Source organism: Pongo abelii, chromosome 8, assembly GCF_028885655.2.
Source record: "Pongo abelii isolate AG06213 chromosome 8, NHGRI_mPonAbe1-v2.0_pri, whole genome shotgun sequence".
In the NCBI taxonomy this organism is placed as follows: Eukaryota; Metazoa; Chordata; class Mammalia; order Primates; family Hominidae; genus Pongo; species Pongo abelii.
Window position 1 is genome coordinate 83495449 of NC_071993.2, and position 13928 is coordinate 83509376.

The 13928-nt window shown below is 41.1% G+C and overlaps 1 protein-coding gene and 1 long non-coding RNA gene across 4 annotated transcripts in view; one reads left to right on the forward strand and one right to left on the reverse strand.

Annotated features, from left to right (window-relative positions):
- Window positions 1-1211: 1211 nt before the first annotated feature.
- LOC129048526 (uncharacterized) lies at window positions 1212-9472 on the reverse strand. The gene is made up of 3 exons (XR_008510902.1): window positions 9387-9472; window positions 8600-8685; window positions 1212-1566 (listed from the first exon to the last, which is right to left on the reverse strand). It is a non-coding gene; the product is annotated as an uncharacterized LOC129048526 (long non-coding RNA).
- A 24-nt stretch (window positions 9473-9496) lies between these two features.
- Window positions 9497-13928, forward strand: part of ANK3 (ankyrin 3) — a 701719-nt gene continuing 697287 nt past the window's right edge. For 2 of the 3 annotated variants that reach the window (XM_054521780.2, XM_054521785.2), the window contains exon 1: window positions 9526-9765. In XM_054521780.2, coding sequence (XP_054377755.2) covers window positions 9709-9765 — 57 coding nt within the window. In that variant the 5' untranslated portion in view covers window positions 9526-9708. Of the gene's footprint in view, window positions 9766-13928 lie in introns of all 3 variants that reach the window. The other variant, XM_054521804.2, reaches the window with a different exon arrangement.

Genomic DNA, 13928 nt, shown 5'->3' on the forward strand with positions numbered 1-13928 from the left:
TGCAGAGAAAAAAAAGTGCTTGATGATAAAGCATAGACTGGAGGATCAGGAAAGGCTTTTCTGGGGTGGGGGGCAGGAGGCAGGGAGTGACTTGGATGCTGTGATTCAAATGACAAGAAGAAAGCAAATGATGAGGACTTGGGGGAAGAGCAGGGAAGATGATCTGGGCAGAAGGAACATCATGTGCAGCGGCCATAAAGGACGAGGCATGGCTCAGAAACAGAACTTAGGTGGTGTGGCTGGGGCCTGCAGGAGAAGAACAATAGGGCAAAGATGAGGTCAGACAGGGAGGCAGGGGCCAGACAATGTCAGACTCTGTAGGCAGGGTGAGGAGTTTGGTTTCAACTTCAAAGGCAAGAGAAGCCATTGTAGGGTTTTCAGTAGGGAAGCCATGTGATGTAATTTACATTTTAAGAAATCATTCTGGATGCTGCTAGGAGAGTCAATTGTAGGGAGGAGGAAGGGAAACAAGGAGGCAAATTAGGAGACAATGGAAGTACTGCATGTGAGAGACAGTGGCCACTGAAAGGAGATGGGGCTGTCATATGGACAGACAAGGCTACTTGACTCACTGGCTAGGTGAATCTGATCAAATCAGCCTTCTAAGCATGAATTTCCTTACCTATAAAAAGGGTATAATAATGTCCTCTTGGAAATTTGTTCTAGGGACTAAGTGTGATAATCCTCAGCACAGACTAAGTACACGGTGATATTTTAGAAAACGAAAGGATGGTGTGCTAGCAAACTGGATCAGTAGTCAGCAAACTATGGCCCATTTAGTCCACCACCTGTTTGTGTGGGTAAATTTTATTGGAATACAGCCATGTTTGTTTGTTAGGTATGGCCACTTTCACATTACAATAGCAAAGTTGAATAGTTGCAACAGAAACCATAATGGCCTGCAAAGCCTAAAATATTTACAATCTGGCCCTCAAAATAAAAAGTTTACTGATCCCTGATCTAGATTGTAATGAAGAGTAGAGGGTAGAAGGAATGTAAGAGAGATGAGATGTATCTGTACAAGAAGGAGGCGGATAATTCAGAGAAACATTAGTGGTGTGTCATGCACTATATTTTGTAAGTGCTCTGCCAAAGAGAAGGCCCCGGCTGTAAAGACGTGATTAATAAAAGGAAGCATTTGAAATAAACTTCAAATGTCATCATCACACAAATCAACCAATAGTATGTAATATTTATATAATGCCCCTATATTTCCATTATGTTCATCAATAATTTTACTAAAATAATTCATTCTAGATGCATAATTTCAGGGTAAGAGAAGGCAAGCAATGGAAAACAGATAGCAATAAATTGGAAGAACCATAATAAAATAGAGAGTTCATCCATGCAGTCAATAAATATTAATTTAGCACAAAATTTATACTAGGTCCAGTGCTAGGTGCTGGGATATAAAATGGTAGACATGACAGCCACAGTCCTTGCTTTCATGGAACTTTGAGTTCAATGTTTCCTTTTGGGGAAGAACTGCCCCCCAGCTCCATATGAGTATCCTTGTGTAAATGCATTAATACCCTCTCCTCCCTCCTCCAAATACTTTATCTCCATCTGTAAGAAACATTCCAGAAAAGATTAATTTTTCTAGCACCTTAATTGCCATCTGCCAACAATTTTAATATAAATGTTCAACTCTACTGTAATTATGATGTAAATGGCTCTGGGGTATGACAACTTTTTGGAGTATAGAAACATGTTTAACTATATGCAGAAGCATGAAAAGTATGTGCTCAGAACAGAAAGTGATGATAATATGGAAACAAGGGACTGCCTGGGCTAAAGATTATGAAGACTGTTTCTCTAGTTTCAATTTTTACTAAGTTGCTGATCCCTAATTATGGTTTTGTTAGTAACCTGCGGGTATCTGGAATAATTTCATATGGCTTTCCAAAACTTTCAATGTGAAATTTAAGCAAGCTATATACTGTACTTGAAAGAGTGGGCAAGGGGAAGAGTGTGGCAAAATAAAATGATCAGTTACAGGATGTCCAAGTAACCAAAAATTTTGGGGTCTCTCTGAGAGTGGAGCCAGAGTTGCTGCACCATAGTTTTGGGGAGTTGTGTTGGTATGTTTCTATTTTTATTAAATTTATTTACTTTCTGGTTTAAATAGAAAAATCCAGATTTGAAGTTCAAGACTCATATCACGTAAGTAGTATATGATTAGAATTCCTAGGTGAAGAGGTTCCATACAAGGCCATTAGAAACAGTTTTACAAAATACAAAGGCTAAAGCAGGCAATTCCATAGGCACTAGAATCAAAGCATGCATGGAGTAGATCAAGTACTTTCCAGATTATTTTTTCCCTTTGTTCAGAAATAAGATGAAAACATGTATGAATTGAGAGAGCCTGATTCTGGTTTAGAATCAGAATGGAGGAGAGTAAAGGGTGAAATGAGAAAGGACTAACAGGAGTATGTGGGAAGAAATAAAAATAAAATTTTGTTTTTTGAGACAGGGTCTGGCTGTTGACCAGGCGGGAGTGCAGTGGCACAATCACAGTTCACTGCAGCCTCCACCTCCCGGGATCAAGCTATCCTCCTGCCTCAGCCTTGGAAATAGCTGGGACCACAGGCATGCACCATCATGCCCGCCTAATTTTTAATTCTTTTTTTTTTCTTTGTAGAGATGGTGTTTTGCCCAGGCTGGTCTCAAACTCTTAGGCTCAAATGATCCACCTGCCTCAGCCTCCCAAAATGCTGGGATTACAGGTGTGAGATAGAGCACCTGGCCAGATGAAAATATTTTAATTGAAAGTCTGGCCCTCTTTATTCCCCCAAATTCTGTTCTGAGGGTGTCACTTTTTTTATTCCTCTTCCCCTGCATCCTAGCTGCCATGCCAATGAACAAAATAAAGTTTCTCTTTCCTTTTCTTTCCCAAACACCCGCAACTAGAACCAACACAGTTCAATTCACTGGGAATTCAGGCAAAGGTAACAAAGTTTGCTTTTTCTTATTTATAAGTGGTTAAAAGTTACCAGTTTATTTTCTGTCACTAATTAGTTAGTTTTGCTTTATGTTAACTTTTTATGTGTATTTTTAAAGATTGATATTACCATTATACATATTGCCATCACTTTAAATGTTTTTGAAATCCCAGACCAAAGGGAATAAAAAGAAGTGATGAAAAGTTCTAATCAAAATGTGGAGATAAAGTAGAATGAATCACACTGATTATTTTGTTCTCTGTAACTCTAGTATGAAGTTTCTTATCCTATTTCATAAACTACTTTGGGACCGGATTTTTAAAATCAACAATTAGTTATCTCAAATATGTTGAGTCAGACAATGTTTGTCACTTTACAGAATATATCAGATAATCTCTATTTCCTTTCAAATGTTTTAAAAAAACTTAAAGGATTAAGAAATGGAAATAGACACTAAAATAAGTTACTTAACCATATTCTACATGGGATTGCAAAACTAACTTGATAAATAAACATTATACTCTCATTCCACTTGATTTTGATAAAAAGATGCTAAGCCATGATCCTTATTGTGTATTTAAAAATATGAGTTTCTACCCAGTTGAGACCATATTGGAGGGGAAAGACCAAAAGCCACAGGAGAGAAAACATTTTGGTTCAACTTTGCACTTGGTGAGCTGTTTTCCTTCATTAAAGTTACAAATTAAGGGACATATTTCTAAGTACTATCATACTCCCCATGGCTTGTGGTAAACAAATATATATCTCTTTGAGAAATGTTTTCTATTACTACTTTTGTGAAAGAAACACACGTTCATTAAACATCATCTCTTGAACTTTACACAAAATTTCTCACAGGCTAAAACTTTCTGTATTAACTCTTGTTTCCTTGTTTCTTGGAGATTTCATAGATACTATGTAAAAAACCAGCTTTTCTCTCTTGCTAATGGTCAGGTAAAAAAATTCTGCTGTTTAAACATAACTGTTAGTGTCTAATTAAAGTAGAAACTACTCTGGAAGGAATAGTGTCTCCGTGTGGCTATGGGGAAATGTCATAAATTCAGAAGCTGAGTGAGGGAGAGAGAGAAAAGTTCAATCCCATTTCTACTGATGGTTCTTGGTAACAGTAGGTGGCTTAAGGACAGGGGATTAAATAATATTGAATCACATAATATGTGACTACTTTTTTGCTTCTCTTTCCCTCCTGATAATTTCAAGGAGAAAGTTTGCATCCAGTTCTGGTTTTCATGCCCCTCTAGTGCTTGCTAAGTTTTCTTTCTAACAGAGAGGGGTTAAGACAGAATACAGAATAAAACAAGAAATGTATAATAATGTTTTCATCCTGTGTGTTTAGTGTAAGTGGAAGTGATTTTTCCTAAGGTACTAAAAGAAAGTTTCTTTTAAAGATAAATATGTTTAGAGCTTCCAGATAGCGGTACATGCGGAGGTTTCTGGAGAGTGGTCCCTCAGGGAAGGCATGGAAGCTCTACACCCCTTCCCCCATACCTTGCCCTATACATCTCTACATCTGTATTCTTTGTAATATCCTTTATAACAAACAAGTAAACGTGAGGTACTATGTCATTCCTTATGATACCAAGTAAAGTGAGAGTCCTGTTGTCCATGGTCAGCCAGCCTGGGACTGTTGGGGAAGTTCTGACCATTTATCCACTACAGGAAACATGACTAGAGTTTGACCAAATTTGTCCAAATAGGGAGGAGTCTAACTGAAACACCAGAGACTTATGCATCGCACCATTTGAGGGACCTAACCGTATGACCACAGTGTCATCATGAGGAACAGACCAGAATCTCCAGTTTCAAACAGTGGATGCCTACGAAGGAAGATCTATGACTACAGACAGAAATCTGGTGGCTCTAATTGGCCAGTCATGGTCTGTGTGACCCTGACTCAGTGGCTATATTTCCTTGTAACTCAGCTTCCCTTTAATAAAATGGGATAAGGGTTAAAATATGTGTTTAGATAAAAAGTAAATTAATGTAAATAAAAACATTAAGTAACAAAGGTGGTGCAAGAATGTGACAAACTGCAGGGTCTGGTGGCTCACACCTGTAATTCCTAACACTTTGGGAGGCCTAGGCCAGAGGATTGCTTGAGCCCAGGAGTTTGAGACCAGCTTGGGCAACATGGTGAGACCCTGTCTTTATGAAAAATCAAAAAATTAGCTGAGTGGGGTGTCTCGTTGCTGGTAATCTTAGCTGCTCAGGAGGTTGAGTGAGCTATGATTGTACCACTGCACTCCAGCTTGGGTGACCAAAAAAAAAAAAAAAAAAAAAGGCAAATGCTATGAAGTGACTGAGTTTGGAACCCAATGTTATAGTTCTCTAGAGATTAACTCACCTTCCACCAGACTTCATCTTAAACAAACAAACAACAAAAAACTTCCCTTCTTTTCTTTCTCTCTCCTTGTTTCCTTTCTAACCTCTATCATTTAACAAAATGGATTCCTAGCACGTATAATGTGTCTGACGTTGTGTTAGGCATTGCAAACTCAGAAATGCAAAGATTAGTAAATATATCATCATCTTTCTTCTTAACCTGCTCAATCTTACTGGAGAGACAGAAGTGTAAACAATTATTCTACAGTTAGAAATGTGACGTGCACGCAAGGTATAGTAGCCTAGAGGAGGAACAGTCAATTGGGAAGCAAGGGGAGGTGTCAGGTTTCAACCTCAGGAATCAGTTCTATGAAATACAGTCCAAGTTCATAACTACACCCTTAATTTATTTAGCAAACTTCGAGTGAGCCAGACACTGCATTAGGTCATGGTGATTTGGACATGAAAAAGATAGTCAAAGCATCAAGAAGCACATGATTAAAATGGCACACAGGCAACAAAAGCAATGGTTATATATGTCTATAACCCTTATCTGAAACCCCTGAAGGCAAATATGTTTGCGATTTAGAATTTTTAGAATAGTGATATGGTATACACACTATATATCACATAATACCAGTAAAAGGGCCTGGGGAAGTACTTCATAGTTAAGACATAGAACTAGTCACACTAAATGGGATAAAAACTATAAATAACCTCATATCAATTCTGTTTAGGTTTCTAGTTTTTGTAATTGTTTAGATTTCTGAATTGCAGAAAATGTTTGGGAACATATTCTTCAAAATTGTTAGGGGTATGCTGCAGGGTGTTTTGGCAGAACAAAGGGCAACAAACTACATTGTAATAGACAAAGAGTCAGGCCTCCTCGAAGATGTATTTTCTGAGAGGAGTCTTGATGGATGAATAGGAGTTAACCAGGCAGAGAAGATGGGTGAAGCAGAGAACTGAAGGATGGGGAAAAGAGTTTTCTAGTTAGAAGAAATGGCTTGCAGAAAGACAATGGCTTTGATGTTTGTGGGGAACTGCAAGTATTTCAGAATGGCTGTGTGTGTATGTTGCCTGAGGTAGAGGGAGAAGGGAATGGAGATGGAAATGGTGATGGAGAGCAACTGAGATCCAGTGGAAGAAGTGGACAAGGACCCATGCTGAGTTAACCTTTATTGTGAAAGATAGAATGAGCTACTAAGTAATTATTTAACATTGTATAAACATATGAACAGATTTGAAATTTTAGACAAATCATAAGATTGGACAGAGCTGATATACTACACAAAATTAGGAGGATATTGAAGTTGTCCAGGTAAGAGATGATGAGAAAATGCAAGTTGGCATGGTTTGACACATAGTAATTGCTCAATAAATCATAGCCATTAGAGAATCAAAAGCAGGGATGTAGTGGAGATGTATAAGAAGGGACATTTAAGGGCTCAATATCTGATTGGATTGGGAGGTAGGGGGCAGAGTCTCCTCCCCTGACTTCAAGGTCTTGCTTGCTTGGTGGTGCTAGGCTAGGGAGCACTGGTAGAGTACATGATTCTGTTGTCCTTGGGGGTAGGAAAGGAGAAATGATATTTTCCCTTTTGGATGAGAAGAAATTGGGTTTGGGATTCAGGGAAATTGTTTTAGTTGGATTTGGGAGTCATTATGTGATAGCTAAGCCTTAATGTGAATGAGGTCACAAAGAGATAGTGCATGATGTGAGAAACAAGGCAGACCAAGGCCAAAATCCTAGAAGATGTTTAAGGAGGAGATAACAGTCAGCCTAGATATGGTCTAGAAAAGTCTTCCATGGCTGTGGCAAAGAGGAGATCAACCATAACTTGAAAAGAGAAGTTTCAGTAGCTGAGGAAGGGCAGAGGCCTGATGCCTATAAATAAAGTAGTGTGCAAGTGAGAAAATAGGGACCCCAGTGTCAACTACTATCCCTTCAAGATACTTGGCTGTGAAAAGAGAAACAGAGAGGAGGACAAACTTAGAGACAAACATAGGCTGCGTGGAAAGATTTTTGGTTTAATCTTTAAAGGTAGGAGAGATGTTGCCAGACTGTCAGTTACTTCTTCCAGTTAGCTTTTCAGCTGTGTTGCAGCGTGCCTCTGGAGGAGGGGAAGTGCCTTTGATGCTTTGGAACACAAGTATTTCTCAGAAACAGACAGCCAGATCAACAGACTTGCCTGGAATAGCTCTGCAGGGAAGCACCCCTTTCTGAGCTTCTCTCCCAGGTGCTGCTCTTTGTGCTAACTTCCTGTAGTTTTTTCTCCCTCTATTGTCTACCTGGCTGGCTGCTTGCCTCTTGTTTAAGATGGCTCTGTGGCTGTATCGGTGCCAGGGAGTTGGTTTGTAAAATACCTGTGTCTGTGCAGGCTTTACCAAGGTGATGCGTCTCCTAAGCCACTAGCACCTGGCCCTTGTAGTCTGTATTGTCTGTTTCACACATCCAATTTGGGCAACTAATTCCTATGAGTGCCTGAGGGAATAGAGAACTAGGCTAGGCCCAGTGAGAGATAAAAGAAAACAGGACTTTTGCCCCAACGGACCTTAAAATCCAAGGCATAGGATAGCCTTGGAAATAATGATGACAGTGGTTCTTAACTTTCTGGGGACACACAAATCCTTTCGAAAAGTTGATGAAAATGATGTGCTTTCTCCCTGTGAAATAGCACATGGAATTTAACATAAAATTTTAAGGGGTTTATGGACTTGCTAAATTCTGAAGTGGTTTATAAAGCTCATGTTAAGAATGCCTAAAGAGTTATTGTTGCTCTATTAGTGTGTGACCTTGGCTAAATAATGTTTCAGAGACTCAGTTTCCAGATTGTGCTGCCTGTCTTGCAAGGGTTTTGTGAAGACTAAATGAGACAACATGAATAAAGTGCTTAGCACAGGGTCCAACACAGAGCTAATGCCCAATAAACGTTATTTCAGTTTAATGTGTGTTACGGAGAAAATGAGCAAGGTGTTAGATGGGAGACATAGCTAACTCACTGCAGTGTTCTCTGGTAATAAAATCCTTCCAGTATTTAGTTGTTACTTGTTGGCAAAAGTATGTTTCCCATACTTTAGTCATTCCCTGCCTACCTTTTGAAATTTTGCTGATCCCAGTCCCACCTGGACAATTACCCTTTTAAAATATTTTTTAAACATATATACTTGCTAGGAAAGAACTTCTGGATCCCTACCTTAAATAGAAAACCCACTTTCACTTGCCTTAAATAGAAAATAACAGTAACAATAAACAATGGAACTAAACAATGAAAATGAAACAATGTTATAAATTCCAGTTAGATACCAGTGCTTACCTAGGGCTTTGAGCCTGGAGCCTGCTCTGTGATAAAAGGGAGTTTACCCTTTGAGAGAGAATACTTTCTCCTTGTATACAGAAGAACTGAAAGAGAATGCAAAACGGAATCCATTTCTTAGTATGTGATTCACAGTCATTTAATGCCCTGGCCCTGCTCGGTGCACCGACTAGACCTATCTTCCGTGACTCCAAGTGAGATGTACTCCCTTTAGGAGACATTACGTGAGGGCAATTGCTCCCCTCGCCCCACACCAACTAGAATAGTAAATTCTGTGGGGGCAGTGGCCTGATATCCACCTATCCTGCCGGCCTTGTCCAGGACAGGAGTGCAGCAAAACCCTTATCATATGAGCTCCTAGAAACAAGGACACTCAGAGGTCCCCTGCTCCCCATTCTGTTGCTGGATCAGGCTCAGTGCCTTCCTCCCACCCCGGACAGCTCCAGAGTTTAATATTTTAATTGGGCACGTAGCTGAAGCAATCTGAGTGCTGCCAGGACCTCGGCGGGGTGGAAGGGAGGCTGTGGGCATTGCTCGGAAGCTATCTGCCTGGGAAACATTGCTTTTACGTAGATCGTATGCTACAGATTAATAATAATAAAAATGCAAAAAGAAATTGCCTAAAGATGATTTTATTCCCTTAAGCCATGTTATTTTATTATTATTATTATTATGGGGTTGGCTAATGAAACTATTCAGCAGCCCGGAGGAAAGGGGACTCGCCCTCCCTCTCTTCCTGGAGCTGCCTCTGCTGCTCCTAGTCACCCTAAGGCCATCTGCCTCTTACCCTGGCCCCTGGGCCCTGGCCGACTGGATGTGATCGCGGGGAGCTGGGTGCAGCGCAGCCTCGGCCTCTGGCCCAGCCGCGCCTTTACCTGAGCCGGGCCCGCCCCCAGCGCACCGGCCCGCGCGGGCACCTGGCGGTCGCAGCGGACACAGCAGCAGGAGGAGGGGCCGCGCTGGGCGGGCGACGCGGGGCCGCGCTTGGTGTTCCTGAGCCGCGGCCGAACTTTTTCCCAAGAAGTCCCACGTTTGGAGGCCCGAGGAGCTGGACGGGGAGGAGAGACTGGAGTTCCTGGAAGGAGCAGCAGCAGCAGCAGCCCCACAACATGGCCTCCTCCGCCTCCTCCTCTCCCGCGGGCGCCGAGGACTCCGCTCCTGCCCAGGTGAGCGCCGCGCCGCCCCCCTACCTGCGGCTGCCTTCACCCAGGGGCATGCGGGGACCCGGGCGGGCGGGAGGCCCGGGCCGGGGGGCCTCAGGAGTCCTGGAGACTCCCTGGAGTCCTGCCCTCCTGGGGGTGCCAGTCGGCGCCGCGAAGCTCCGGGAGGGAGACTGGAGGGGACCCGGTTCCTGCGGATCGTGGGAGTCCAGTTGCGCCTGGAAGTTGCGGCCCGGGACAGAGGCGAGAGCTCGAACTCGGTCCCAGTGCTGGAGCATCCCCAGTAGAGAGGGTGACCCGAGGACTTGGGTCTTCTGCTTGGAAACATTCGTCTGGGAAAAGAAAAGCGGGCCCCGGGCTCAGGACGCCCTCACCTCGGTCTCTCGTCTTGGGGCTTCTCTCCTCCTGGCTCGCCCCTCCAACTCCGTGCCAGGCTGAACATTTCCTAAGGACACGACTCAAGCAGGCTGCAGAGGCTGCACGTTTGGCGGGGAGGAAATCACCTGGTTCGGAAATCACCTGGCTCTGAAAGTTACCTTCAGACTCTGAAAGTTACCTTCAGAGTTAGGCGTTTTTTTTTTGTTGTTGTTTGTTTTGTTTTCTTTTCTTTTTTGAAAGTGAGTCGATTTAACTCCATGAAAGTATAGAATGTACTTTATAGATTGAGACAGAAACGTGCAGAGCAGGGTGGCTATCGTGGCAGTGCCAGGGGGTGGCTTTGGTGGGTTTACCTTCTCTTCGATCTCCGACAGCCTTGTAAAGGCATGCAAACAAAAACAAGAAGTAGAAATCGGGTGCCTGACGAGCAAAACCGCTGCATCAAGATAGTCTCCTTCTTCCCACCCCACACCCCTCAGCAGATTGCCACCTTTACGCCCGGAGGCGTTTAATAGCAATTTTGGTGCTGCCACGGTGTGTATAATGTGGCATAATTGGTTTAAAACACTCGCTTATGTTTGCGTTTGCATAGAATGGCTAGGGAAGGGTTCCTGAGAAACAGTAGTCGTCTCGGGAAGGGGGGCTGGGGAGACAAATGAGAGGGTGAGGAGGGAGACTTACCTTTCACATACCTTTTAGGACTTATGTTTTCTTTTTAAATCGTGGGCTTGCATTACCTATTTTCGCAGAAGAATAAATACTACGTGTTTTAAAAATGAGGCACATTTGAATCGTCTTGAAAACAACAGTTCACCTAGTTTTAAGTTATGTAGAATTGCCCTTGAAACACAAATCTTCCCCATGTCATGTTTTTCCTTTAGTTGTCATCTCTAAAAATCCTCAGGGAATCAATGAGAAGTCTTCAAAAGAAGACTGTGAAGTTTCGACCAAGTCAATTGGTGGTTTTGATTGCTACCTAGATTTTGATTTTGCTTGCTTGAGAGTGTGGGTTGTCTAATTTTAGAAGAGGTCACTTTCTCTTATTAGTAAAAGCATAGAAGAGTCATCCTGGGGTTACACGGGACTTCATTCCAGGAGGGTAGGTCAGGGCAGGTAGGCTTTATAGGGAGGCAGTCTCAGATTGGACACAAATTGCTGCTTTAGCAGTTCAGGTAGCCTTGTAATCTGCTGACCTGAGCTCAAACCGGTGCATGTTTAAGGAAGCAAATTTCTGTATTGAAAGTGAATGTAAAGTTAAAACCACAGTTCTGAAACAAAAACTGACTGAAGCAAAACAATCCTTTGAATATCTCCAAATCAGCTACTAATATCTGGAGGGCCAACTTCTCTTAGTTCTCAAATCAGTGGAGGATAAATAAGTGAGCTTTGAATTTGGACTGTAGTTAGATTGTTATTTATGATGGTTCTCAGTGTTCTTTTTGTTAAGACATAAATAAATATGTTTCATAATCTACACAGTGATGTGTTACGCTCCATAGCAGATATTGTAGCTCAAGATCCTTCAGACAATGTAAAGGCTAATGGTGTGTTTTGGAGTCCAAGGAAACAGTGTGGATTCTGAATCTGTTTGCATTCTTGTGGTGGTGTTTATATTAGTGTATGTATATCTGTGGTTTTTTTTTTTTTCAGTACTTAATTTTTTTTCTTTTTACAGTGTTCATGAGTTTAAAGAAAGTAAGTGTGCCTAACTCTAGAATAGTATGTTGATAACTGAGAAGAATATAATTGTTATGGACTCTCAGCAGTTTTCCCCAGGTTAATCTCCTATTAGTTACTTCTTTATTTAAAGTTATTCATTTTTATGCACAAAATGTCTGTATATTTTTGTAGAATGTGTTATTGTAATTATAGGGAATCTGTATAATCCAAATTGGAGATTATATAAAATTCTAGCCTATGTAAATGGCATTTTTACCTTTTTGAATGAAGTAAATACCTGAAACTCACGAGTCCAACTATCTGACACTTTTACACAAGATTGATTCTGAGTTAGAACACATAATGAATTTTAATTGGAATGTTTAGCCTTGATACAGCTCCCCCAAACTCACATTATTAAAGTTTATACTTCTAGAAAGATCAAGGTTACTAAAGATCTAATCAGATCTGAAGTAACTTTTCCCTGTATGTATTGACTGGGCTGTTGTTCACATAACTATATCCTTGGATCTTGCAAATGTGAATGCCAGTCAGATGCTGGGTTAATGTTAAGGTACTTGGAACAATAGGGCCATTTAATTGCAATTTTTTATTTTCATCCTTTGTTGACATGTGAAAATAGCTTAAAAATTTTCAGTTGCCTTCTATCCATGATACAATTTTAAAAGTTGTTTTAATATAGTCTACTTTCTCCTAGACATGTGTTTTAAGTATTAGAAGCTCAGCCGTTATTAGTTATAATTTGAAAGTTCTGTTAGAGCAGGCATGGTGGTTTATGCCTATAATCCCAGAACTACGGGAGGCCGAGATGGGAGGATCACTTGAGCCCAGGAGTTCGAGACCAGCCCTGGTAACATAGCAAGACCCTGTGTCTACAGAAAATGAAAAAATTAGTAGGGCATGGGGGCAAGTGCCTGTAGTCCCAGCTATTCTGGAGGCTGAGGTGGGAGGATCACTTGGGCCTGGGAGGTTGAGGCCACAGTAAGTGATAGTCATGCCACTGCACTCCAGCCTGGGTGACAGGGTGGAGTGCAGTGGAGTGAGACCCTGTCTCAAAAAAAAAAAAAAAATCTTTTAGCATTAAGTACAGTATTTATTTGAGGACCATGCATCTTTTTTCCTGATTAGACTCTAAAAGATGTGGTAACATTTCCAAAATCTACATGCATGGTTGAAATACATCCCAGACACTTGTCTCAGCATGCTTGAAGGTGGGCAAACAAAATCGTCCAAAGGGTTTGTCTATTCAAAAGGACATAGATTTTTGCAGGAGTTGATCACATTCCTGTTTGACTATGGGAGTGAGATCAGTGGTACCAAAATAGAAGTAATTTGTTGAAGTTTTATGGAAATTACTCGTGAATTTTCTCTCTTAGGAAGGTCTTATATGGATTAATTACCAAGTGTCATGTGGTGTGATGGACAAGAAGAAAGCAATCAGATGAAAGTTATGTGTTTTCAGTTCTGAGTAGATGGTAGTATTTTTCCCAGAATAAACTGCTTCTAGTATTTGATGTATATTAATAACCTGAGGCTAAATGATCTAGTGTTTGGAGTTAGAGCTTTAAAATATGAAATAAATTATTGCGGTGTTTTTTGATCAGATGATGCTTTGGCACTGTCATTTTCAGGTGATGTTAAGAGAAGGGAAGTAATGAAAAATTGGCCCTAACATATATTTTGGACCTGGCTTGATAGGGGAAGTTAATTTGAATGCCAGAACTGAAGTTAATTTGAATGCCATTGTTGAATTAAGAACTATGTGTTGCTAAACTGGAAAGGCTATTTTCCTATGTGTTTTGAAGATAACTATGGTGATTTATTGGTAGCTATTATGTCATCTAGCTTCATTTCTGGGCTGTGCTACTTCTCTGGGGGATGCCAAGGCTTCATGCTGAGGATATGCTCTACAAGTGTAGGGCTTCTATTTCCCCACTTTTTTCATGTCATGATGCTTTATAGGGAATCTGGCAAAAAGCAGCTATGTGACTGCAGTGTTGCTCATTAGCATCAAACATAGGGCTTGATACACATTAACTCCAATTAATGTTTGTTAAGAATCTAAAAATGATAAGGACCTGACATTCAGATTTAGTAGCAACTTCCATTAT